The following is a 26606-nucleotide window of genomic DNA, read 5'->3' as shown; positions in this document are numbered from 1 at the left end:
AGTGTTTAGGTATGTGGTCCCCAAGGTGCTTAAACCAAGAGCCAGGTCTTCAGTTTCTTGTGGAACTCAAGAAGTGAGGAGGAGGCTCTGATGTGCTGAGGAAGGTTGTTCAATTCACATTTTTCTCAAACTTTTAAGAATGAAAAAGCAAGAGCTTGTGGTCCTACTGACCAGCATATCAAAAGTGAGTTTGTTATCAAAAATTACTCCTAAGTTTTCACAGAGGCAACATGAGCAGGTAAGGGTCCACAAGTCTCTGGCCACCACAGTTCGGACCACACTGAATGCTGAGCCCCAAAGACCAGGGTCTCAGTCTTCTCTGTATTAGGTTTCAGCCACTTCTCCTACATTCAAATCCCAATGTTCACCATGAAAAGCTTGAATTTTGCGGCAATTGATGTCATATCGTCAGACACTGAGACAATAATCTTGTGCGTCTTCAGCGTATGACAAAACCTGGAAGCCCAATGACCGCATCAAAGTTGCCAGTGGAGCTAAATATAGATTAAACAAAGTAGGGTTAAGCGAAGACCAACCAAGCTGGAGGAGGACACTGTATCAAATGCTGCAGACAGATCCAGCAAGACCAGGATGGCCGCGCCACCCCCGTCCACCTGACAACGGATGTTGTCTGCTGCAGCTACTAAAGTCGATTTGGTGCTGTGACCTGTACAGAAGCCATTCTTTGAGGGGTCCAGCAGGCTCTGTGTGAACATGAACTCAGCCAAAATCCTATTAAAAATTTTCTCGAAAATGTTTACCTTTGCGGGCAGAAGTGAAATCGGGCGCAAATTTATTGAATGATCTGGCTCCCTATTCGGCTTCTTTTTAAAAGGAATGACAATAGCCACTTTCCAAATTTGTGGATGAATGTCTGAACTAATTATCTGGTTGTAGACTTTTTCCAAAAAAGTAGTAATAAAGTCAAGGACGAGTTGAAGTACTCTGGAAGGGAGGGAGGGGGGTCAAGGATCCTCTGATTTCAAATGCATATTTAGGGCTTTAATTTGCATGTAAGATATTGTGGGAGGAAAGGTAGACAGAGTAGCCACGGGTTCCTTGGCCACGGGAGCCTCGGTGTCCTCTTCAAGAGAAAAGGTTTTCTTGTCCTCCTGAAAATCAGACAATATACTCAAAATGTTTTCTATAAAATAATCTGCCATCTTATTGGAAAAGCTTTGCGAACTCTTTAAGAGTTGCTGAGCTAGGCAATGTGGTGTATAGAGCGCCTTCACAACTTTTAAAAAGTTCACTGGGGGTGTGGCTAGCAGCACTTAATTTCCTAGTGAAATAATCAGATTTAGCATAAAAAATGGCACGTTTATATATCACCATTTATTCTTTGTTTATTTTTTTCTTTTGCACTGAACTACTTGCCATCAGCATTGTCTAAGCTCTTTTAAATCGCCAGAGAACCATGGCACAGATGCCTTGGCTTTCGTGGCCACCTTGGATTTAAGTGGGGCCACTTGTTCAATAGCCGCCGATACCCAAGTATTAAGAGCATCTGGCAAGGAAGTATTAGTAGTGTTCTTTGTCATCATAGTTTTAACTAAGACCTCTTCCAAATCTATATGGGACCATGGTCAGCCCTTGCTTGTTGCCTAGCAGGGTTTGCACTTGGCCAATCCTAGTCTATGAAATAAAGACTCAGAAGCGCTGAATAAAACGCAGAGTTGATTATCACAATCCCTTGTGTAGGGATCCAATAAGCATTGCATAACACAGACGCTGCAGTATGCACTATTAACTAAGATTGATGAAGTCTGTGTAGACCCTGGCTTTGATGGGAGTGTAAAGAAAAAGAAAGTAGATATGTATTCACTGAGGGTAGCGTTCGTCAAGTTCTCTAGGCTCACTGCACAAAGTGTCCGTAGATTTGGAACTCAGACAACCCCTGACAGAGCAACAATGCAAGGTGGCCTATGGTCAATGTTACACTAGAGTCCGAAACTCTTCAATTGTGGTCCTTTTAAAACAGCTTTTTTACAGTCTCCAGTCAATAGAACACAAGTGTAAGACTGAATGCTACAATGTATCAAGGCGTCTATAATACGTCTGCCAATTTTTGTCTTTGGCCTAGTGGTCAAGATGGGATACCTCCTGGGAGCGTTTTCAGTCCAGGCTACCATGACTGACAGAGATGCAAAAACTCACCAAAAATATGGTAAAAAACTAAAACAAATCACTCAAACATGAACTGGGATTCACATCCACAGAAAAATTAAGATTTCATGGGGCTAAAAGGCTGGTTTTAAAGTTCAGAGACCAGCCCAGTAGCCAGTAACAAGTTTCCCTCATAACAAGAGATGTCAAAAGGTACTCTCACATTGTTACAGGCTTACAACACTAGTACTCCTAGAACACCGAGTGTAGCTGAGTTTACAAAACAAATGTATTAGGTTGGATCAACTGGGCTGCAAAGTCTTCATGGCAGATAGGTAACTCAGTTCACTGAAAAAGATTCAGTAGACTGTGCCTTGAGGCAATCCTCATTGCATGGGTCAAGCTTCTTTCCTCAAGTGAGCAGTATAGCTGCTTCTCCTTTCAGAGCACACCAGAGAAGGAGGGCTTCTTCTAAAGTGTTAAGGCTTTTCCCAGGCTTCAGGGAGACACCAAGTTCCAGAGTACTTTTTTGGTCAAACATCCTTCTGTACTGGTGAGAAGTGCTTCCCCAGACAAATAGAAGAAACTGGTCTTGAGCCAATAATTATCTTGTTCAAGGGTCCTAGCAGGAAGCGAGGACACAAAGGGTGGCCATGTCCAAAATCCATATATATGAGGAAACCCATAGCAAAACACCAGCTTCCTCCATGAAAGATGGGTGTGAAACAGGCACTTATATATCACAAGAATGTATAATCCTTGGTGGTTAGTGTGATGTTCCCAAATAAGGTCTACAATTTCTTGGCGATGCAAAGCAAAACAAAATCCAAGGTCAGATGGCTTGGGGTTGATCACCAACTGGCCAGACACTTTAAATAGGGGTAGCTTGTTACTTTATGGTCCGTGTCTTGAGGTGTCAATAGCAGAGCTATCATTTTGATCATTATTTTGTTCTCTACCACAGCTCAGACGTCACCGGTTGAGAGTGGATTCCATAAAACCTCCCCGATTACCTCACACTCTACATCTGGAAGAGTGCAGTTTTGTTATCCGTGAACTCAGTGCACCTGTTCCAAAGTGCATAGTTTAGTTATTGGTATACTAACTCTTTCAATTCATAAAGAGCGAGATTTCGTGATTGGTGAGCTCACTATCTCCATTTCAAGAGCGCATCGATATTTAAGTGGTGAGCTCATTATCCTCACTTTGAGAGCGCACATTTTCGTTATCATCGGGCTCATTATTACCATTCCAAGAACGTAGGGTTTGGTGTTCTGCAAGCTCATTATTCCCATTTCAAGAGCACACATTCTGGTGAATGGCGAGCTCATTATCCCAGTCACAAGAGCACGCGTTTTGGTGATTGCTGATCTTATCTTCATTTCACAAATGTGCAGTTTGCTGATCATTCAGCTCGTTATCCCCGTTTTCAGAGGCGGTGGTTTGGTGACTGGTGAGCTCATAATCCTTGGTTAAAGAATATGCGGTTTGGCGAGCTCATAATCCACATTAAAAGAACAGGGATGTGGAATTCCCATAGCCCGAAGCCCGGGACATATTGTTTGGGGTCAAGGGCAACACGTTTTCATGTGTATTTTGTCCTTGGGACAAGTAGGCCCAACCCTTTGGCTGCCAGTTTACAGTATCACATTATGGATCAGGGAAAGCCATTGATGGCAGTTAAGGTAATATGTGTGTCCATATGTTAATGGGGTTAAGGCTTGTATTTATGGTTCATTAATGCAAAGTCTTTATTATTAGGGGGAGCGCTCTTAGTAAATGTTGTAAGCTCAGGCTGCACTACTGACAGTGTGTACATAAAAATGTGTACATACGTTTTTAATGTTTAGCAATATGAGGCTATGTATAATGCTCCCAGTATGCTCTCTGGTTAGATGCAAATAGGTGCAGAAGATTGATGATTCTTTGCTTTGAAAAAAAAAGTTCACAAAAAAATGCAAAACCATTTTGCTAAAATACTGTAAAAGTTTAGGTGCCATTTCTTTTTAGCATCGTTTAGTAAAATGTGTTGCTGTATGGTAGTATTTCCCAAAAATACTCATAATGGAAAATCAGTGCAACCAGTTTTAACAAGATTATGGGAAACCTAAAAATAAACAAGCATTGGTAAAGCCAGTAAGTCTGAAATTGTTGGTCAGCCTTTTGTTTTTTTCAATATGACTTGTTATGGTATGGTATGGTTTTTGTAAAAGCTTACTGGTGTGGGAGCTGCCAGGCCCTCACCATTATAACCAACATTGGCAAAAGAAAAATAGTTTTGGTCTCAAAAAGCACATATTGTCACAGTAGTTCCTGACACTGACTGTGTGTCAATATGCTCCTCGTGAAAGAACAGAATGTGCTGCCACTCACAGTGAAGCTAGCCGATAGACACAGAGAGACAGACAGAATTTTAATAAACACAAATGGTCATAGTTAACGCCAAACGTAATTAGGGGGCCAATTAGTAAATAAAGTCTTATAAGTGCACCCATGTCCAATATTTGTGAACTGCATTTTATCATGAGCAAATCTGCAGGTGTAGATTTGCTCATGCGAAAATCTGAGTTTTTGCAAGTTCACTCTCCCTCCAACCACTTTTTTTCCCAATCCTGGAAGAAGTTTTTTGTCTGCCATTGTCAGGAGTAAATTGCCAACATTTCTCAGTGTGGGAAAAGATTAGAGAAAAGTTGGTGAAAACCTTTAAAACATGCAAATTAGTAGGTTTGCACTGACTCAAAAGGGTATTCCAACCCCGAAACTATTGCTCACCATTACCTTCAACCCCAGTATGTAGATCTGTGGAAACGTGGCAACATAAGGGAATTGCTAGTATTGAAACCTTTCTATGGAAGGAGCCCTGGCATAATCAGAGAGGCTATTTCAGAGCTCTTATATAATGAGACTAGCATTGTGGCAGGAGGTTTGTCTAAAATTGTATGTCGGTGCTGGCCATCAATGAGAGAGACCTGTGCATTTTTCAAATGGGTGGTGAAAAAATATGAGTATGTTGCTGGAGATGTGGGCCGCCGTGCCACCAATGTACTTACCGGTGGAGGGTAAACACCAATTATTCTGCAACTTTCTTTCCGCATACCATCACTCCGCATACTTTCATTACGAAAGTACCATGACTCCGCAATGCCATTATAACGCATGGCATTACATTTTATATGCTTTTACCACGCATACATTTACAATGAAATTCGTTGTAAATGCATGAATGGTAAAAGCATTTTTTTTTATGTTTGGATAAGGTAAGTATGGGTATAGGGGTATATGTTTTGGGGTACTGAGGTATATGTTTTGGGGTATTTGGGTATTTTAAGGGTTCAGATATAGTTTGGGGTTATGGGGTACAGGGGTAGTTTTAGGGTTTAGGGATAGGTATGGGTTTTGGGGTACAGGGGTAGTTTTAGGGTTCAGGGCTAGGTTTGGGTTTACGGGTATTTTTAGGGTTCAGGGGTAGGTTTTGGGGTACAGGGGTATTTTAAGGTTTCAGGGCTAGGTTTGGGTTTTGAGGTACAGGGGTATTTTTAGGGTTCAGGGCTAGGTTTGGGTTTTGGGGTACAGGGTTATTTTAAGGGTTCAGGGCTAGGTTTGGGTTTTGTGGTACAGGGGTATTTTAAGGGTTCAGGGCTAAGTTTGCGTTTTGAGGTACAGTGGTATTTTTAGGGTTCAGGGCTAGGTTTGGGTTTTGGGGTACAGGGGTATTTTAGGGTTCAGGGGTAGGTTTGGGTTTTGGGGTACAGGGTTATTTTTAGGGTTCAGGGCTAGGTTTGGGTTTTGGGGTACAGGGGTATTTTTAGGGTTCAGGGTTAGGTTTGGGTTTTGGGGTACAGGGGTATTTTAAGGGTTCAGGGCTAGGTTTGGGTTTTGGGGTACAGGGGTATTTTAGGGTTCAGGGGTTGGTTTGGGTGTTGGGGTACAGTGGTATTTTTAGGGTTCAGGGCTAGGTTTGGGTTTTGGGGTACAGGGGTATTTTTAGGGTTCAGGGGTAGGTTTGGGTTTTGAGGTACAGGGGTATCTATAGGGTTCAGGGCTAGGATTGGGTTTTGGGATACAGGGGTATTTTTAGGGTTTAGGGACAGGTTTGGGTTTTGGGGTACAGGGTATATTTATAGGGTTAAGATGGGTTAGTGTTTAAGGGTGTTGGGGTATTTTAAGGAGTAAGGGTGGGTTATGATTATGGGGTGCAGGGGTATTTAAAGGGAGCAGGGTAGCATTAGCACACAATATGAGACATGGCATGCAGGGCGGAACGTACCACACGCCCCCAGCGTTTGTCACGCCCCCAGCACACGTCCACAGCACAATGCAGACACGCCCACAAGGGACTACTTTGCTGGCACGGTTCTTATACCTTTTAAATGTATATGGTGGGCGTCTGCATAGCCTATGTCCTTCTGCTGCAACTGCCCTTTCCAACGCTTTATTGCGGCGGTACTCAAAGTACGGCCCGCGGGCCATTTGCGGCCCGCCAGGCCATTCCATGCGGCCCCCGTAGAAATCAGCAGGCACAGAAATGGCATAATTTCTGCCTATTGTAATTACTCGGGACCGCATTTGCCCGGAAAAGCATAAAAGGCATGCGATGACAAACAGTGTCTCGCAGTGTCGTAAATATTTAATTTACCATCTTAATTTCTATGCAGGTAAGTACTTAATCAATAATAACTCAATCGGAAAGAAAGAAAACAGAGTCCGTGGTGTTAGAGTTCTTAGGGGTTTTATTCCTTAAAAAGGAATTATTCCGGAATAGGATATCATGTTCCTGCAACCACACGGGGTTCAGGAAGGGATAGAGCCAAGTTTTATTGACAATACATAGCTTATATACTTAATTTACATCATAGGAAGCAACGTAGTAGGCGTAACAGCTGAGAGTAGACAAGATAACAGCATCCACGTGTTACTAGTACGTAATCAGAAGGCGTGGACTAGGCGTAACTGGAGGTGTGCTCTAGAAACGTCACAGGTAGGTGTCACATGTGGGTGGCACTAAAACAGAAATGGTGCAATGTCAGCAGAAATCAGAAGCTTGGATGCGCGCGCAGCTGCATGACGTGTGATTTGGCGTGAAACTGGAGGGTGCAGGGGGCTTGACATTTACACTGACGGAAAGAGACAGAAGTCTGGCATGTCAGATCAACTTGTACTTCTATCATATCTGATATCTGATGTTTAGGAACGGAGCTATCTGGGCGGAAAGGTCTCTGGGGCAGAAGCTTTTCTATACTGACTGTGAGTGCGTGTATAAGCGCCTGAGTGTCTGCATGAGAAGCGTGGGGGCATGGGCCTTCCATGGGAGCATGGTAACAGGGGCTATGAATTACTTGCACGGAGACAGGCCGGCCCTTTGGCTCTGCAGCTGGGGAATGTTTACTGAAACTAGTAGGCAGGAATGTATCTTCGAGGAGCGGAACAGATAACTCGAAGGTTGTAGTCAGTCTTGGCAGGCAGCAGGCTGAGCTGAGCGTGGTGGGCCGCGCTGGAAGTAAGGCAGAGTTCACAGGTACGGGGGCAGCCTGAGCAGCCTGGGCTGAGGCTTTCATAGTCAGAAGGAAGAAAAAGCGTGATGGCAGAAATTCAGGGCCTACTTTGCCAGAGCTGAAAAACATGTAGAGTACACTACAAAAAGACATTGGCATAGCATACTTAGGAACGGACTATCCAACCCATTCAGGGTGGGTCTGAAAGAGGACATGTTAACGTTGGACGCAAATGTATTTGCGTCTTCATAGCTGGCCCAGGAGGGAAGTTACATGCACTTTAACTCGTACATGGAGACGGTGGGGTACACGATAGGGAACATAACTTGACCAAAAATTTATATTTCCTCATTCCCTCCTTGTTCCCTACGGACCCTTCATGATATATCGATCATCATAAATTGATCAGTTTGTTCTTGTAACATAATTTGTTCGTCTCTCTTCCGTTGTCTGTTTGAGAGAAAACTGGAATGTTCAATGCACGATGTGGCACACAGCCCACATATCGCTGGCCCACACTGTAGGCACAGGCAGCAACTGAATACTATGACAAGGCCAAAGCCTAGGAAGGATAGGATCTTCCATCCCCAAGCGGACAACGTTGTCCAGAACCAACCGGACCAAGTCCAGGTGCCTGGATTCTGATGTATTAAACTTGCAATTTTGTGAAGACGTGTAATAGCTTTGTATACAGATGGCGCGTTTTCTGGAATGAAAACACAGCAACTTGACCCGATGACCTTACAGGCTCCACCTCTATCTGCCAAGATGACGTCAATAACAAGACGATTCTGAAGGACAACAACCCGCATGGCGGACTGTTCCTCTGTTAGGTTACCTAAGGCGGAGGCAGTTTCATGTACTACAGCTTCAAGGGTTCTAGTTAATCTACGTATTAATTTACTGTTTTGGACGGGGCCTAAAAAGAAAAAGAATCCTTTATTAAAATCGGTGTATTGTTCCCATGCCGTTTCTGTATAGTCGACAAGCGGGAGATCTCTTCGGAGTCTATTCTTTACTAGATTTGTGTTTCTGTGGTAATCAGGAGGGGCTAGAAAAACAGGTGGCAGAAGGAATGCAATATAACAGGTACCATCCCAATCTGGAGGCAGACGTATGTATGCGGTATGACCACAAACAAAATAAGAATGACGGGTAGCTTTAAAGGATGATTTACCATGATCACTGAATTCGACCACAGTGGTACATTTACTATGACCTAAGTGTACTGAACCTTTCTTTCTGACACATAATTCACCAGTGACTGGTAATACTGACATAGCGGGCAGAGCTGGTGCAGCTTCGGATTCAACAGTAAGAATCATAAGGTTAATTGTGTAATTACTTAATCCATATACTTCATTTTCTAGATCAGTTCCTATTCTAATGGGGAGTCCCTCCTTATCAGGGTAACAGACGTTGAGCAGGACTAAGTTCAAGTTTTCCCAAACCCAGCTCCCGTCGAGAACAGCAATATCAGGATCTAAGGAATTAATTATTTTGAACCATGCACCACAGGAGCCGTTGTGAGTGAACGGGTACGGAAAGAGGGGCAGAGCTCCCTTGTAATTCTGGTAGGGAGGGAGTCGGCCACATATCCAGCAGTTTGTAGCGTTATTAGTCTGGTGGGAGTGATGTAACATACTAATGAATGTGTTGTTGCGCAGCGCAAGTCTGTAAGAAAGTTCATGTGGAGGTAACTCGCTAAAAGAATGTTCAGCAGAAACATTGTAAACAGATTGTTCACGCTTGAAAATAGGGCAATAGATTGGAAGAAGTACACTTGCAACAATGATCAGAATACTTAGAAAAAACATAATTAATAATGTCACTATACAGTGACTACGCAGTGATTTGCAGTATGTGCGTTTCTTGAATTGTCTCTCTCTCTCTCTATCTCGATCTAGGGGATACATGTCAGAAACTATTTAACCGATTCACCTAGGGGAGGACTTAAACAATTAAACTGTCTGACTTGCTAGATCGAAGCTTGAGTCGGTACTCCTCTTGGGGAGTTTTCTCTCGTTCAGGTAATTTAAAGTCACTAGGTTTAATACAGTCTTTGGTGGGGGTGGGCGAGTCAAGGTCTGGTTTCAGTTCATTGCATAATTTAATATGACTCGTGTGGACCCACCCCTTTCTGCCCTCCAACTTCACAGCGGTCCTCGTAGTAAGAAGGACGGTCTTCGGCGCTTTCCAGCGGGGCTCCAGCGGGCTTTTCCTGTCAAAATTCCTCACTAGGACTATGTCGCCAGGACGGACATCATGTGGCTTTACATCAGTGTTGTCAGGAAATGCTGCGGCAACCTGTGAACGACATGATTGTAGTGCAGACATCAAGGAGGCAAGGTAATCTGTCAACATGTTACAATCAACATCGGTAATTTTCTTAGGAATGGGCGTCCCCCACATATTCGGTGGTCTGCCAAAGACCACTTCGTACGGGGATAGTCCTGATCTCGAATGTGCAACCATTCTCATATAGAACAGCGCAACTGGCAGGGCGACTATCCAGTCGACCCCTTTCTCCTGGCATATTTTAGCAAGGCGTATCTTAAGTGTCTGGTTATGCCTCTCTACAAGGCCTGCGGCTTCGGGATGTCGGACACAGTGGAATTTCCACTGATATCCTAGCAAAAGGGAGACATGCTTCATAAGTTCGGATGAGAACGGCTGTCCGTTATCTGAGTACACGACACGAGGCAGGCCGTATCGTGGGAAGAATTCTCGAACCAACTGCTTGGCAGTGGTCGGGGCAGTGTAATCTGAGACTGGGTATGCTTCGGTCCAACGAGAGAGTGCACAAACAACTACGAGGACATATTTGAATCCTCGACAACGGTCCATCTGGATATAATCCATCTGGAGGACTTCAAAAGGGTGATCGGGAGGATGAAATCCACCTTGCTCTACAGGGACGCTTTTACCTGGATTGAACTGACAACAGATCATGCAAGTACGCACTTTCTGTTTTGCTGCTGCTCGTAAGTGTTTGTTGTACCAGAGATTCTGTAAACTGTCTAACATAGCTTTTTCTCCTAGATGTGCAGGACTATGTGCTGTATTTATCATGATTTGAACCATGGAGTCGGGGAGGAACCATGTAGGTTTTCCCTTTGTGACCCATCCTTGATCTGTCTGGATCCCTCCTAGTTCGGCCCATTTCTTTATTTCATCTGAAGTGGCATGTGTCTGGATATCGATTACGTCTAGGGTGGGATCCCTGACTGACATACACTGAGTTGGTACTATTGTCTTTGTCACATCAGTAATCTGGGTGTGAGTCAATGCTGTGTGTTTCGCTGTCTGGTCTGCCAGGTCGTTACCCTGGGAAACAGAATCTGTAACCTTAGTATGTGCTTTACACTTCATGACTGATATGCCTGAGGGCAAATGTATTGCCTCTAATAATGCTTGAATGAGGGGACCGTGTTGGATCTTGGCACCATGAGAGGTCAAAAACCCTCTTTCTTGCCATAACATGCCGAAGTCGTGTACGACTCCGAACGCATAGCGGGAATCAGTGTATATGTTAACATTTCTGTTCTTGGCTAGAATACAAGCTCGGTCAGAGCGATGAGCTCCGCTGCTTGAGCAGACAATGTGTCAATACGGTGTGTTTCTTTAACTTCAGTTTCAGTGGTCACTGCATATGCGGCCACTAATTCTCCTGTACTTGTTCTCATGCATGAACCGTCCACATAAAGTGTCAGGTCTGGATTTGTCAGTGGAACATCTGTTAGGTCTCGTCGAGGTTTTGTTACTGTATTAATGATCTCTATGCAATCATGCGGTGTTGGATCGGTCATAAGTGCAGGTAACAATGTTGCGGGGTTCAGGATGCTACAGCGTCTGATTTCTATGTGTGGCTGGAATAGTGTCAATTCATAACCTGTCAATCGTGCTATGGTCAAGTGTTGAGTCTGGGTTCTGTTTAAAAGAACCTCTACAGAATGTGGAACTTGAACTGTTAATGGATGTCCTAAAACAATTGAATCACTCTGTCTGATTGCTAATGCTGTTGCTGCTACTGACTTTAAGCACGCAGGGAGTGCCTGGGCTACTGAATCCAATGTACTCGAAAAATAAGCGCAAGGCTTGTATGAACCTGCTTGGTCTTGAGTGAGGACAGACAGTGCTGTACCTTCACGTTCTGTAACAAAAAGTGTAAAAGGTTTGCTGTAACATGGTGTCGCTAGAACAGGTGCTTGACATAATGCTTTCTTTAATTCCTCAAAGGCTTGTGTATGTTCCTGAGTCCAGGGAAGGACAGTCGAAGTCGCTGCCTCCTGTGTTGTTAACTGAATGAGTGGTTTGGCTAGAAATGCATACTGAGGAATCCATTGTCTACAGTACGAGGTGAGGCCTATGAAGGCCCGCACTTCCTTTTGTGTCTGAGGTTGTGGCATATTTGCAATTAACTGAATGCGATCGGGAGTGAGCTGTCTCCCCACTTTGGACAGCAAGTGACCCAAGTACACAACTTGCTGAACACAGAATTGTAGCTTCGAAGGAGACACCTTGTGTCCCTTGTCGGCCAGAAAATGTAAAACTGTCAGTGATGCTTGTTCACATTCGGGCTCACTTCGTGCGGTGATCAGCAGATCATCGACGTATTGCAGTAAAGCGGTGTTAACTGGCATTGTGATACAATCAAGTTGTCTTTTCAGTGCTTGGCTATAGATGCTGGGGCTTTCTGTGAATCCTTGAGGTGCGCGTGAAAATTTGAAACTGCGTCCATTTAAACTGAATCCGAAGAGATATTGGCTCTCTGGATCAATAGGTACGCTGAAGAAGGCGTTCTTGAGGTCAATTACAGTAAAGAACGTCGCTTCTGAATCTATAGCAGTCAATAAGGATGAGATGTCGGGAACCACAGGGTACTGTGGAATAATGCATTTATTCAGCTCTCTTAGATCAATCACCAGCCGATATACTGGCGGTGCATTGGGATCAGTACGTTTAAGAATCGGAATGATGGGTGAATTACAGATATTGGAGTCGGTCTCTACGACCACTCCCTGGGTAATGAGCTCTTCAATGATTTCCAGTAAAGCCACTACAGCATCGGGTGGTAACTTGTATTGTCTGATTCTGGGTAAAACTACACCCTGTTTGAGTGTAACACGGTATGGGGTAATGTGCATACAACCTACATCAGTTGGGCCTTTTGCCCACAGGTGGTCTGGTACATTTTTCAATCTGACATCAAACTCACGTAACATATAATGACCCTTGAAATCCCGCAAAAAGAGTCTAACTCCCTCCGGGGAACAGCAGATCACGGCTCCTAGAGCCTTCAATGTTTTAATTCCTAACAGATTCTCTGGACATGATTTCGTAAGTAACAAGTCTGTAACACGTGATAATGGACCCACAGCCAGGGGAACTGGTTCTGATACCTCATTTACAATGGGCTGTCCTGAAAAACCAAGGGAAACATTCTGTGAGCCTGAGAGGGGTGCCCCTGGAACTTCCTCATGACTGATTGTGGTGCGACTTGCCCCTGTGTCAATTAAAAACTTTCTGTCTTTTCCCAATACTTGACTGTGTACATAAGGACCCTCTTGATCTACAGGAATCTCAATAAGGGGCAAGCCACCCTCCCTCTCTAGGCTGTTTCATGTATATCGTGGATAATCGGGGTAAGCGGACTGGGCATACTGGTACATCTGTTGTGAAACTTGCTGTGTTGCGGCAATGGGCTGTGGCTGTGATACCGCTACTGTCTGTGCTGTAGGAGATGAAGCATGCGTAGGCTGTGTATTCTGCATGGGCTGCATATTCTGTGAAGACTGATGCTGATTATGGTCTTGTCTAGGCGGATGCGGTCTTTCTTTAGTTTTACCTGTCGCTATGTTATGTTTCAGAACTGGGCATTCATGTACGTAGTGACCTGGCTGCTTGCAATAGTTGCATGTCCCTTTAACGGGAGCTGCGGTGTGACCTGTCTGGGTCGTACCCTTTCTGTGGCCATCGGTTGGGACCGATTGGGCTACTAGCATTTTCATTTTCGTGTCTTTCATACGTTTCTGTTCCTGATCCTGCTCTTCTCTAATTCTGTTCTGATGATATTGTAACATTTGTAACATCTGGGATGGCGTATTTGCTTGCCATGTACTCTCGACCTTGTATACACGGTTTTTAACTGCTAACAGGGAATTTTCGACTAACTTTGATACAAAAAGATGCGGGTACGACTCGCTACTTGGTTTAAGACCACTATTAATAATGAAACATTTCTCGAATCTTGAATAGAAGTCACTAGTATCTTCGTCGGGTTTCTGTTTACAGGCTGATATTGCATCCCAGTCTTCCTTTCTAGTGGTCAATAATCTTGGCAGAACCTGTACTATCAGACCTGGTAATGCTTTAGTTTTCTCCCCCAGGCCTACCCCTGGGATCCGTTTGTTCTCTTCGTCTTCTATTTCTGTCCATACAATCTTTTTCTCTCCCACCTCCCATTCTTTTTCTTTTAGTTTCTCGTAAATGCCCGTGGGCAGCAGTACTTTTAACATTTTCGTGATATCTTCGTACGTATAATCCCCCATCAGTAACATGTCTTTAAGCTCTCTATGAAAACCTGCAGGGTCTTTATCATGGCACGGGACTAGTTTCTTCATTTCTAACAGTTCTAACTTAGTCAGAGGCGTGTGTACATACACTCGTTTCAAGGTATGATCGTCACCCATAACTGGGTGCACTTCTCGTAAGGGGTTCTGACTTTCAATGCCATGCCGACGTTCCATATGATACATTTTTCTTTCTGGGGGCGGGGCGGGGACATATTCGGAGCTTATGAAAGTGTCATATCTATGGCGTTGTTCTAGAATTATTTGAATTAATTTGGTACTTAAACCTCTCCATCTGTCCATGAGTAGTTCTTCTAATGTTTCGTGTAAGGGACCTGGATCAGAATGTTGATTTCTGTATTTCGTGAGAAGGTGCTGAATCATGTATACACCTGCTAATTTCTGCTCGTCTGGGGAAAGGTTCAAGAATGTCTGTGCTACGGTATCATCATTATATATATCCGGATTGTCAGTCCATAATATGGCTGACCGGGCTAGTTCTTGTTCATCCATAGAATTGAGTACATGGTACCCTACTCGATCTCGAAGCCTTTTATCAGTCTCCTGGAACTGATGTTCAGCAGAATTTGGGTTTGTCAAGGCAGAGAAAAGAACTCTCTTGCTTTCTGGACGGATGCCTTTCCTAAGGTAAGTTCCCTTACCTACATACGCTATAGTGTCTGTAGTCTTTTCTGGTTCTTCAGGTTCTTCTTCCCCCTCGGAGGAAGCCTTTTCTTTCTCTTCTTTGTGTACGTCTATCACTGCTTTTCTTATTTTCTTGTACATACTGGCTATGCAAGTCCCCTTGTCGTGTTTTCCTTCAGATATATTTTGACCCCACCTGTTGAGTGCATCTAATTCACCCTGATCTGTCTCAGGCCTGTCTCGTTCTCTTATTAGGCAATTTATGAAAAAACGTAATATCTGTCCTTGAACGTCAACTTTCTGATGCTCCATGGCATCTTTAATACTGTCGGGGTCTTTCCCAGTCTGAATAAACTGATATATTCTATCTAGGTGCTCGTTCATTCCTGGAAACATCAGCAGGAAATCAGTAGCAGATCGTAACCGTAGTGATGCCATCATCATTCTATCGTCTTTGCCGGGTACTGGATCATATCTGCAAACTGTAAGTTGTCCTTTGAGTATATCGAGACGGGGTGATTTGTACGTGTAGGGACTCTGCAAGTCCCCGAGCTGTAACCTGCGTGTTAATGGCGGGGTCTGGAGGCCCCCCATCGCACCTCCTGAGGCGGAAGCTTGGACATTATCTCTCTGTGGAGTCTGTATCTGTACTTGAATTTGTCCTTTTGTAGGGTCAGGTAAACGTGGCTTCGGTAGATTAACTTTAGGTATGGGAGGCGGTGGAGGGGGTGGAACATGAGGGATCTGTTGTGGTACTGGCGGAATATGATCTTGGGGCGGGTTACCACCCCCATCCCTGTCGTTAGGCAGGGCGCGGACAGGCAGGTTGGTGTAAGCGGGTGCTACATCCTCTAGATAGGAATTCAGGAATATGTCTTTAGTGGTCTTGTGAGTTACTTTAGTTGGAACCAATGGTGACGGTAGATTTTTCGGTATTTCTGAAATGGCCTCAGGCGAACCCTCGGCCGCGAGATACATACCGTTTACGAGGTTATTTCGTGCACGGTCTATCTGTTCTGACTTTACTCGGATCCCCTCAGTAATTAGTTCGTTTTCTTGGGCTTTCTCTAATTCTTTAAGTCTGTCCTCTCTACGTAGTTCTTTTTCAGCACGCTTACGGGATTCCTTACGCCAAAACTCTATGGCATCTTTCTGAGATTGTCTGGCTTTCTTTTTCCATAATGCTTCCTCTACCTTCATGATGCACTCGGCATCCCATGTTCCAGTAACTGGCCATCTGTGTCTCTCGTCTAGATGTTTAGTATAGTCGGCCCATAAATCTAGATACACTATGGCATCTATGCCATGCTTGTGGTACATAAAGTTTCCAGGAGTATCCTTAGGGGGGATAGGAATTTCTTCCTCTAGTATCCCTTTCCTAGTTCCTATCTGCTTTAACTTGTTGAAAAACGGCATCTTGTTTACTCAGTACAGAACGCTCAATCCTTGCTACTTAATACTAGATACAGCTAGTTATATAAGAACACAATTATGCACATAAAAACAGTCACACTCATACCACGACATTAATCACATAAAAAGACATTTGCGACATATACGACTACCCCCTATATCAGATGTACTGCTAAACAGCACAGATACACTGCTGAAAACAGTGCAAGAACTTGAATCATCGGATGTACTGCTAAACAGTACAGATACACTGTCTAAAACAGTGCAGACCGGACTTGTGTACCCAAACCCGTCTAGATACGTCCCAGCAATGGTACTCACCGGGAAGCACGGAAAACAGAAGGCCTCGGAAAACTCGACTGGACTGGACTGGACCGGACTCGACTCGACTCGACACGTGGATACTTCGGAAAACTGGTGGGCCTCTTGACACCTCGGACCTTGCTTCTTTCGGCTAGGCTCTGGTCGGGATCCTCCGCACTCCTCACCGCCTCGTCTGGGTACTGATCGCAATCTTCGTCACCTCCGTGGGCCAGAGGGAGATACAGGAAATCCTGCCGGTACGCGTAGTTTCCTTCTAACTGATGGCAGGGGACAGAGCTTGCAACGCACCAACCGGCGCGTGAGGTGGGGGAGGGGTCCCTATTCGGGCGCCAAAATGTCGTAAATATTTAATTTACCATCTTAATTTCTATGCAGGTAAGTACTTAATCAATAATAACTCAATCGGAAAGAAAGAAAACAGAGTCCGTGGTGTTAGAGTTCTTAGGGGTTTTATTCCTTAAAAAGGAATTATTCCGGAATAGGATATCATGTTCCTGCAACCACACGGGGTTCAGGAAGGGATAGAGCCAAGTTTTATTGACAATACATAGCTTATATACTTAATTTACATCATAGGAAGCAACGTAGTAGGCGTAACAGCTGAGAGTAGACAAGATAACAGCATCCACGTGTTACTAGTACGTAATCAGAAGGCGTGGACTAGGCGTAACTGGAGGTGTGCTCTAGAAACGTCACAGGTAGGTGTCACATGTGGGTGGCACTAAAACAGAAATGTTGCAATGTCAGCAGAAATCAGAAGCTTGGATGCGCGCGCAGCTGCATGACGTGTGATTTGGCGTGAAACTGGAGGGTGCAGGGGGCTTGACATTTACACTGACGGAAAGAGACAGAAGTCTGGCATGTCAGATCAACTTGTACTTCTATCATATCTGATATCTGATGTTTAGGAACGGAGCTATCTGGGCGGAAAGGTCTCTGGGGCAGAAGCTATTCTATACTGACTGTGAGTGCGTGTATAAGCGCCTGAGTGTCTGCATGAGAAGCGTGGGGGCATGGGCCTTCCATGGGAGCATGGTAACAGGGGCTATGAATTACTTGCACGGAGACAGGCCGGCCCTTTGGCTCTGCAGCTGGGGAATGTTTACTGAAACTAGTAGGCAGGAATGTATCTTCGAGGAGCGGAACAGATAACTCGAAGGTTGTAGTCAGTCTTGGCAGGCAGCAGGCTGAGCTGAGCGTGGTGGGCCGCGCTGGAAGTAAGGCAGAGTTCACAGGTACGGGGGCAGCCTGAGCAGCCTGGGCTGAGGCTTTCATAGTCAGAAGGAAGAAAAAGCTCGATGGCAGAAATTCAGGGCCTACTTTGCCAGAGCTGAAAAACATGTAGAGTACACTACAAAAAGACATTGGCATAGCATACTTAGGAACGGACTATCCAACCCATTCAGGGTGGGTCTGAAAGAGGACATGTTAACGTTGGACGCAAATGTATTTGCGTCTTCATAGCTGGCCCAGGAGGGAAGTTACATGCACTTTAACTCGTACATGGAGACGGTGGGGTACACGATAGGGAACATAACTTGACCAAAAATTTATATTTCCTCAGCAGGCTCACCCATAGTGCACCCCCCCGGCCTTCACCTCCGTCTCTGGCTTCACTTGCTCGCCCTGCCACCGAGAACCTTGGCTGTGCTACTTGTACGTACTGCTCACAGACAGTGGGGCCTCTTTAATATCTCGATTGGTGCCACTAAAACAGAGCTGTCTCTGTGGTTAAATTTATGTTTTGAAGGCCCCTGGTTAGGGTTTCCGCCGAGCCCGGACTTTACTTCCTCATGGTCTCAGAGCAGACACGTGGTGTTAACAGAATAAATCAAATAAGGATCCAGCAAAGACTTCACATGGATCCGTGGGCTGCGCCTAGCCGTTTGTTTCATGCATGGCTTCACTTTAGGTAAATGGGATGCTACAGGCTCTCGGTTCACAACTGTGGTGCTACGGAAAGTTAACAGGTGAAATTGGGGGAGATGCAGTTTATACACAGTTATATGCCTCGGAAGCAGCCCAGCAGAATAATTGTGTACAAATCTGGGCTTCCCCACTTTATTAAATTGTATGATTCTGAGTGAAACATTTATGTGCTTGTGTTGTGGAAAATATTTCTAACGTTTTTTACAGGCAATTCAGCTTGCTTTGTGCATTTATTTAGAAAGTATGTTACTTTTTAGTCATCCAACACTACCAGTCTGAGTCGTTGCACAGATGTAGCATCAGGTCGTTTATGCTGCAGAATTGAACAGCAAATAGTTATTGGTTGTGGCACACATTAGGTAGAGTCAGAGCTGAGGGGATAGGGGCACAGTGTGGACATAGAGATGAATGGGCAGAGGCAGAATAAGACGACATAGGTAAAGGGAAGGGACAGAGAAAGGAAAAACAGAGGTACTGGCTGACTTTGTATGAGTAAAGCATACAAGCCGAATGAGGAGCGCAATGAAGAGGTATAGAAAGGTGAGGGATCAACAAAAGAGAGCAAGGGAGTAGGAGCAATGTCAAATATGAGCGCAGAGTAATGATATTGTAGGTTATGAGGAGTGTGAGGGGGCAGGAGCAGAGTAAGCACAGGATGAGTGGGCTGCTTTACATGTAAGGCTTACATTGTCAAGGATATGGGCAAGGAAATAGTGAGGGGTACAACACGGACGGAGGGTGTCCGACGGAGGGTGACCGAGGGAGGGAGACAGAGGGAGGGAGACAGAGGGAGGGAGACAGAGGGAGGGAGACAGAGGGAGGGAGACAGAGGGAGGGAGAGGGAGGGAGACAGAGGGAGGGAGGCAGAGGCAGGGAGGCAGAGACAGACAGAGGGAGGCAGAGACAGACAGAGGGAGGCAGAGACAGACAGAGGGAGGCAGAGACAGACAGAGGGAGGCAGAGGCAGAGAGAGGGAAACAGAGAGGGAGACAGAGGGAGGGAGACAGGGGGAGGGAGACAGGGGGAGGGAGACAGGGGGAGGGAGACAGGGGGAGGGAGACAGGGGGCGGGAGACAGGGGGCGGGAGACAGGGGGCGGGAGACAGGGGGCGGGAGACAGGGGGCGGGAGACAGAGAGGGAAACAGGGAGACAGAGAGAAGGAGACAGAGACAGAGGGAGGCAGAGAGAAGGAGACAGAGGGGGGCAGAGAGAAGGAGACAGAGGGAGGCAGAGAGAAGGAGACAGAGGGAGGGAGACAGAGAGAGGGAAAGAGAAGGAGGGAGGCAGATAGATAGAGATAGAGACAGATAGAGGCAGAGACAGGGGCAGACAGATAGAGGCAGAGACAGACAGAAAGGGAGACAGAGGGAGGGAGACAGGGACAGACAGACAGATAGAGGCAGAGACTGGGAGACAGCGAGGCAGAGAGAGATGGAGAGGGAGCGGGAGACGGAGGGAGACAGGGAGAGAGATGGAGAGGGAGGGAGACAGAGGGCGAGCGAGGGAGGGAGAAAGGCAGAGGGAGACAGGGAGGGAGTCAGGGAGACAGAGGCAGACAGACAGAGGAAGGGAGACAGAGGGAGACTGAGAGGGAGGGAGAGGGGGGGAGATAGGGAGGGAGACAGACAGAGAGAGGGAGGGCGAGATAGAGAGAGGGAGGGAGACGGAGAGAGAGAAAGAAGTGTGTATGCCGAGTCTGGTGGCTCAGTGGACCAAGGCATCCGCTGCAGGGGCCTGTGTTCAACCTCTTGGTCACAGTTTTTTTTGCTCTAGCCCTGCCCCCTTCCCACACCGACCCCGCCCCACCGGTGCAGCCCTCAGCCACAAACCACACTGTAAATTTGGCCCCCGAGAAAAACTTTGTGAGTACCCATGCTGTATTGGGTTTTGTGATTGGTGCTGTGGTTCCTGAGATTACCCACCTCAAAGGTTTGGGCTCTCTCTTTATTATATTAGTATGGATTGCTGCCATAATTTGTCGCTGCATTACATGGCCCGATAGGGACAAGTAGATTGTGTTACTGGACAAGTAGATTTATGAAGCAACCTGCCCCATGGACAAGTAGATCATTTATTAAATCCCCCCTGAAAAAATGTGCAGTTTGATGATCATTCAGTTCATTATGCCCTGTTCTTGAGAGCACAGTTTGACATCTCTAAAATATGTTGCTTTAATCATTTCTTACCGTCTTTTTCCACCAGTAACTCCACGTCTTCCTTCGCTTTGCCCCCTGATTCATAGGAAAAAGGCAACACAAGAGGCAATTAGATAAAACCTAGTCAAGGTCCTACTTTTATTAGTCACTCGTTATACTGCGCATGAGCAAGAATTCTGTCTAGCACATGTTTTAAGTTGCAATTTGTGATCACTAAAAAATAAAGCAATGCACAAAAATATTTGAAGAACTTAAATTTATTCTTGATTTACTCAGTTTGGTTTGTGCTAGGTAAGATTCTTTTTTGTGGAATCTTTTTCTTCAATGTTGCTCTAGTTCTGTATAAGTATTTTTGCAGGAGACAGCATCCATGTTTCATTCAAGTGCTAACTTTATATTCCTAATATCTTCTTGGCTTTAGCTTTCAGAATGCTTTGGTAGACATGTTCTCAATTTGTCAAGCTGTAGTAGGAGAATAGTTTTGTTACAGGAAAGGTCTATCAGAGAACCTGGCTGGCCAGCCATCTGTCTCTAGAAGGGCAGAAGAACCTGTGCAAACACATGGCATACTTGTGGCTCTGCAAATTCAACTTACATTTCTATTCTATAAAGGAATTAGCCTACTTCAGAAGATGAGATAAAAATTTAGAGAGGATCTGGTTCTCTCTCTCAAGCATTCTGCAAAAAGAATGTGTTCCCAATCTCACACTATCTGTTTCTTGCCAACTCTAAACACTGTACAGTATCTCACCTCTTCTGACTGAGTCCCAGCTAAGAGTATCTTTCAAAGTTTCAAACACTACTGCCGATAAATCCATCTTAAATTCGAATAATTGCTATCTATGTGAATGAAAACCCCTATGTATTTTAAATCTCTGCTTCTTTGGCATATATGTGTATATTGTCTTCTATTTCTGTTCCCAAGAAAAATTTGTGTTAATGTACATGGAATAAAAATGTAAATAAAACATAAATAAAAGAAGGGTAGAAAGTGGTCAGAAGAGAAGCAGTCTCAGAATGCATATTTGGTCATCAAATAAAACAATATTTCCAGTCTGCAGACAACCAGTGGTCACTTTATGGTCAAGGTTGTTTGCTACTTTACAGCACAATCACGGAAATGCCCCACTGAGTACCGGGGGAAGGTGAAATTAAAGTCACAATGTGAAATCATATCTACACTGGATTACAACATTATATTGTAAGATCATGAAAGTAGGCCTTGCTTTGTGTTAAAAATTAACTAAAACACATATTCTGTTATCAAGGAAGGACATCGTGGATGGCAAAGAGGACTCTATACAAACGGTTTGAAGAATAGTTACAGATTAGATTCCAATTATTGTAATTCACAAATGTTTGTTGTGAAATGATAACTGCTAACATACCGATCAAATCATTTTAAGAAGAACTGGGACTAACGGGAATACAAAGATTGTCATGCACAAGTATAAAGGAGATTTGAATTACCTCTCCAAATTAAAAAAGACAATATCAAAATCTCCTTTTTGGGGGGGGGGGGGGGGGGGGCGGAGCTTGCTCGGATACGAAATGGCTGCCTGAGCGCGGAGCTCTCCCCGGTAATCGGAATATATTACAATTATCCTGCTGATAACGCTGTGGTTTCCCCCGAAAAAGCGACGCCTATGTGAGCACTACGGATTCAGAAAAGGGGGTGGTGATGAACAGAGTGTCTGAATTAAGCAGCACAAGAACATGATGAAGCGTGGAACGCTGGGATGTGTGTGCTGGGACAAGCCTGGCAGTGAATTACAGCTGAAGGGAGGATGGAGCCCTGACAGGTGCCAACAGCCTGTGGCTGTCACCTAAGGGTCACCTAAGGGTCTAACAAGAAATAAAAAGCATATCTTCGAGCTGCGAGGCTCCAGACTCTTCCATGAAGACCCTGCCCTCCAACTACAATGTTTTGTTGACTAGTTATTAAAAGAACCCATGTGGCGATGTATCAGGTCTCAGGCACAAGTTGGGAGCTGTTTCTGACATGGTGAGGACTATATAGAGATGGATACGCCTTCCGTCCATGAGTGTGGGGCCGCCACCGTCAACTTGAAAGACAGGCGGTGTCAGCACTGGCCGTTGAGCATGAGACACACGTGATGAGGGTGGGCATGGCAGAAAACTTCAGCCTTCTGGACATTTGGGCAGTGATCAAGAAATGTGCAAACCGAAAAGGATTGCTGTGATCCGAAAGAGCTCCTATATAGCAGATGATAGAGAGCAGGACCTATTGAGAGTTATCTGCCTCACCTCAGTGTGGTGTTGAGTGAGAGCAGCAGTGTGTTACTCACTGGGTTAATGCCTCCACTGCACTTTGCATTGGGCGACTAGAATGTTCAATAAATAGTTTCACAGAATGGGAGGTCATTGCCTTAACTCCAGGGTCATTTGAAATAAGGAGCTCTAGGCTTCTTCCCTGAAGTTCTGTAATCTTTTCAACGAAGGTGCCAGGGGTAGTGGACATGACATTCAGGGAATGAGTGTGTTACGCCACAGGAGCACAAAAATGCCACTGGAGCATGGATTTGAGAACTGTGACCAGGGTCAGATTGGGACTAAAAATTGCTCAAGGTCACCAAAATAAAGTGGCCCTATTAGTGAATGAGACAGCTAAAAAAAGGTCGCCCATGTTTGCAAAGTGGGGCCGTTTTGAAGCTGTAAAGACTCGATGCATAAGATATGAAAGACCCCAAAGACTTGTGTTTGCTGCAGGCAATGTTTGTGGTAATACCAGGGAAATCAACACTAATAACCGCCCATGTTTGCAAAGTGGGGCCGTTTTGAAGCTGTAAAGATTCGATGCATAGTTATGAAAGACCCCAAAGACTTGTGTTTGCTGCAGGCAATGTTTGTGGTAATACCAGGGAAATCAACACTAATAACCAGCACACCAGACCATAAAAAAATCCAGCAAACAGGCAAATAATGCCTCACACACTGGCCTGAAAGACCAACCCTCTGAGTTTGCCTGGTTGGCCATAAGCCAGTCTCGTCTTGAATGCCGCACACTGCAAGAGTGTCGCATAATGACAGCGGTCTTAAACATGCACACATTATGCTAAAGGCGCATGTGTAATATGTGTTGCGTCAAGGCATGTGTCCCTGTTTTGCGATCGGACCCTCCACACTAGTGCAAACCAGGTGGCTAGTACCTACAGGTGCATGGCTACAGTGGAGGGGCTGCATTGCCCCATTTGATTATGTTGGGGGGGGGTACAGAAAAGTCAGCAGATCTGATGACAAATGGACAACCTGGAAGGAATAAATGGGAAGGACTGTGATCAAGTGTATGGTGAAGATGCCTGGAACAGGACTACTGTTACGTGTCACTGAAAGAGTGTTTTCTGACTGCCTATGTCCCTTTAAAGCCCTGTTGTTCAGTCGTGCGGTTACCTAAGGAAAGTGGACGGGTTTACCAGAATCGGAAATAATGACTTGTCTAGCAAATATTTAAGAAATGTATATTTCTAAGAAAGCGCGTGAATGGAATTTGTAAAACGTAAACGCTAATAGTGGCAAGGTATTACTTTATGCTTGTAGATTCACATGCATCTAGAGGTTGAGGGATTTAAGAGTGGGAAAATGGGGTAACTTATAAAAATATATATTATTGCATGTGGTTTGGGAAAGCATAATTCATTTGTTGGAAAATGAATGTTCTGATGCAATTCAAGTTTTTGGATGAGGCGGCCTAGAATTTTGGAGTTCAAGCATTTGCAGATTGCTTCGGGTCTGGTTGTTGCAGACAGGGGAACGAATGACAGTACCCTTCAGCATGAAGATGTGTCACATACCAGTAAGGTCAGAAAACTGGTGAAGTTTAGTACCCTTCGGTGAGCTGCTTTGGGATCTGTGCACTGGATGTGTATGTTGTGGTGTGCAAATGGAGGGAAGGTAAGTGCCATTTTGCACATGCAATCTTGGTTTTGCAAATATGGGGGGGATGCAGTACACCGTCTAATGTGTTTCTCATGTCATAAACATGGGGAAGGTGAGTACCCAGTCAAGTTGCATGATTTTAGTGTTTGCAAAATAGTAAAGGTTAGTACCTTGTGTGAGAGTATAAGGAAGGGTAGAAAGCTGGTATCTAGTGCATGAAATTGAATATGTAGAACTCTAGTGCCCTGGTTCTGGTGCGCAAGTGGGTGGGGGAGTGCAGGATCCCTGTTGCTGGTGTTGCAAACATGGGACAGATCAGCACTAGAGGAGGCTTGTGGAAGTGTAGCACCCTCCACTGTGTGACTGGCAGTCATATGTTCTACTTAAATGTGCTCTGAGACCCGTCACTTGTGAAAATGAGAGGATTTGATAGGTGCTTATCACAGGAGTCACAGTACATTGGTGTTTGTCTTCTTTATATGTTGGTGTGTGTGTATTATGCTTGCGTGAACTGGGGTCAGTATTCTGGGCTTCCAAGGGTGAAGTGTATAGTGTTGTATGTGGGTCCTTCCTTGCCATGGTGCTTTAGGACGTTGGCCCAGTGTACCATTGTGGACTGGTGCTGAGGGAGAGAGCAATGGGCTAGCTAGTGTTGGAAGGTTTCGTTTGGCTTGGGAGCAGCGGGGAAAGAAGATGGCGGACTGAAGACGCCACTTGGTGCAGCTCGAGTCTGCAGCTCCCTCTCCTCGATGCTGTAGCTGATGATTATACCCTCTGACTCGGCTAGTCAGCCCTAACCTTAACCTCAATCGATAAACGACTAAAAGAGAAACTGCGGAGCAACCGTACAGAATCTTATGTTCTACAATTTTATACAGAGGCAATTACCTTCGGGAGAGCAGCGGTCATCTTCTGGAGAACGGCGGATGCAGCTTCGGCTCCTGGGCGGACACGCCGGACGGGACGACCTCTGTCCTGGGGCGGGCTGGGCTCTCTGGACGTTGTTTTCCTGGCTCGGCTCTTCAGGTCTGGGTCGTGGTTCTGGCCCTCACACCTGGCGGGTAATTGGCGTCTCTGGCACGGAGAGCACGCAGGGGAGACTGAGCCCAGCGCTTAATCCTATAGCGCGAACAATGGCTCCGAAGAACCCTCCAAGGGGATCACGGGCAGAGAAAGGCGCCCGGCAGCGACGGCAGAGGAGGGCGGCAGTCAGGGGAATGTTGCGGCCGCTGCAAGCAGTGCACCGGTTGGAACGCTGAAGATTCCCGCGAAAGTCTCAGCGAGCGCACCAGCCCCAACTGCAGGAGCAGGAGCGAGTTTTCAAAATTTACAAAGCTTGGAGACTACGGGGAGACAGGACAAGGTTGCAATTCTATCCGGTAAGCAGCAAATCATCCGCCCCCCTTTGTTTACTGTGCTGACAAAAGTGCATTGATTAAGCCAAAATCGGTTACTGTTTGTGCTACACTTAATGGCATTGAGAACAGTAAAACTGTTACTAATCTAAATGAACAATTAAATATGGATACAATAGAGAATGAACAGCGGGATCTGGGTGAAGCCCTTAGTCAAGAAGCAACTGATCAGACCGAGATGATTGTCCGTGATGAAGACCCTATAGATGGGAATAAACAGGTAGCAGTGGCATCAGTGGTCTCGGCAGCAGATAAAGAAAAGGAGCCGGAGCTGGATTTGGAGCTGGTAGATGCAGAGCTATATTTAAGTGGCTCTGAATTGAACAATGTAATAAGCGCTGCAGCTCTTAGTATTTTGGAACCGGCTAAGCCTACGCAGGTCGCTGCTGCGCAAAAGGTCCTTGATAGCAACGAATTAAATGGGCCCCCCGGCGACCCCCTTCTGGGGAATATGGAAAAGGCTGATGGCTCTAATGATGAATACGAGGAATTGATCGATGAGGAAGAAGACGGGGGGCGGACTCTTCTTTGGACGCCGCGAAGCAGCTCGGTCGGAAAAAAGGAAGCGGTAAGGCCAAAAGCAAAGCCAAGAATAAGAAGAATATTAACCCCCCCACTTTCTCTATGGCTATATCATTTGCGAACACCAGAGGCAAA

General features: G+C 45.4%; 1 protein-coding gene across 3 annotated transcripts in view; it reads right to left on the bottom strand.

Annotated features, from left to right (window-relative positions):
• The window catches only part of LOC147703669 (butyrophilin subfamily 1 member A1-like), a 349015-nt gene that overhangs the window by 128538 nt on the left and 193871 nt on the right, over positions 1-26606 (bottom strand). For all 3 annotated transcript variants that reach the window (XM_086932015.1, XM_086932013.1, XM_086932014.1), the window contains exon 6: positions 20668-20712. In XM_086932015.1, coding sequence (XP_086788141.1) covers positions 20668-20712 — 45 coding nt within the window. The remainder of the gene's footprint in view (positions 1-20667; positions 20713-26606) is intronic.

The sequence above is a fragment of the Lissotriton vulgaris genome, chromosome 7, assembly GCF_964263255.1.
Source record: "Lissotriton vulgaris chromosome 7, aLisVul1.2, whole genome shotgun sequence".
Taxonomy (NCBI): Eukaryota; Metazoa; Chordata; class Amphibia; order Caudata; family Salamandridae; genus Lissotriton; species Lissotriton vulgaris.
The sequence above is the reverse complement of the archived record's forward strand: the minus strand, read 5'-3'. Positions and strand labels throughout refer to the sequence as shown.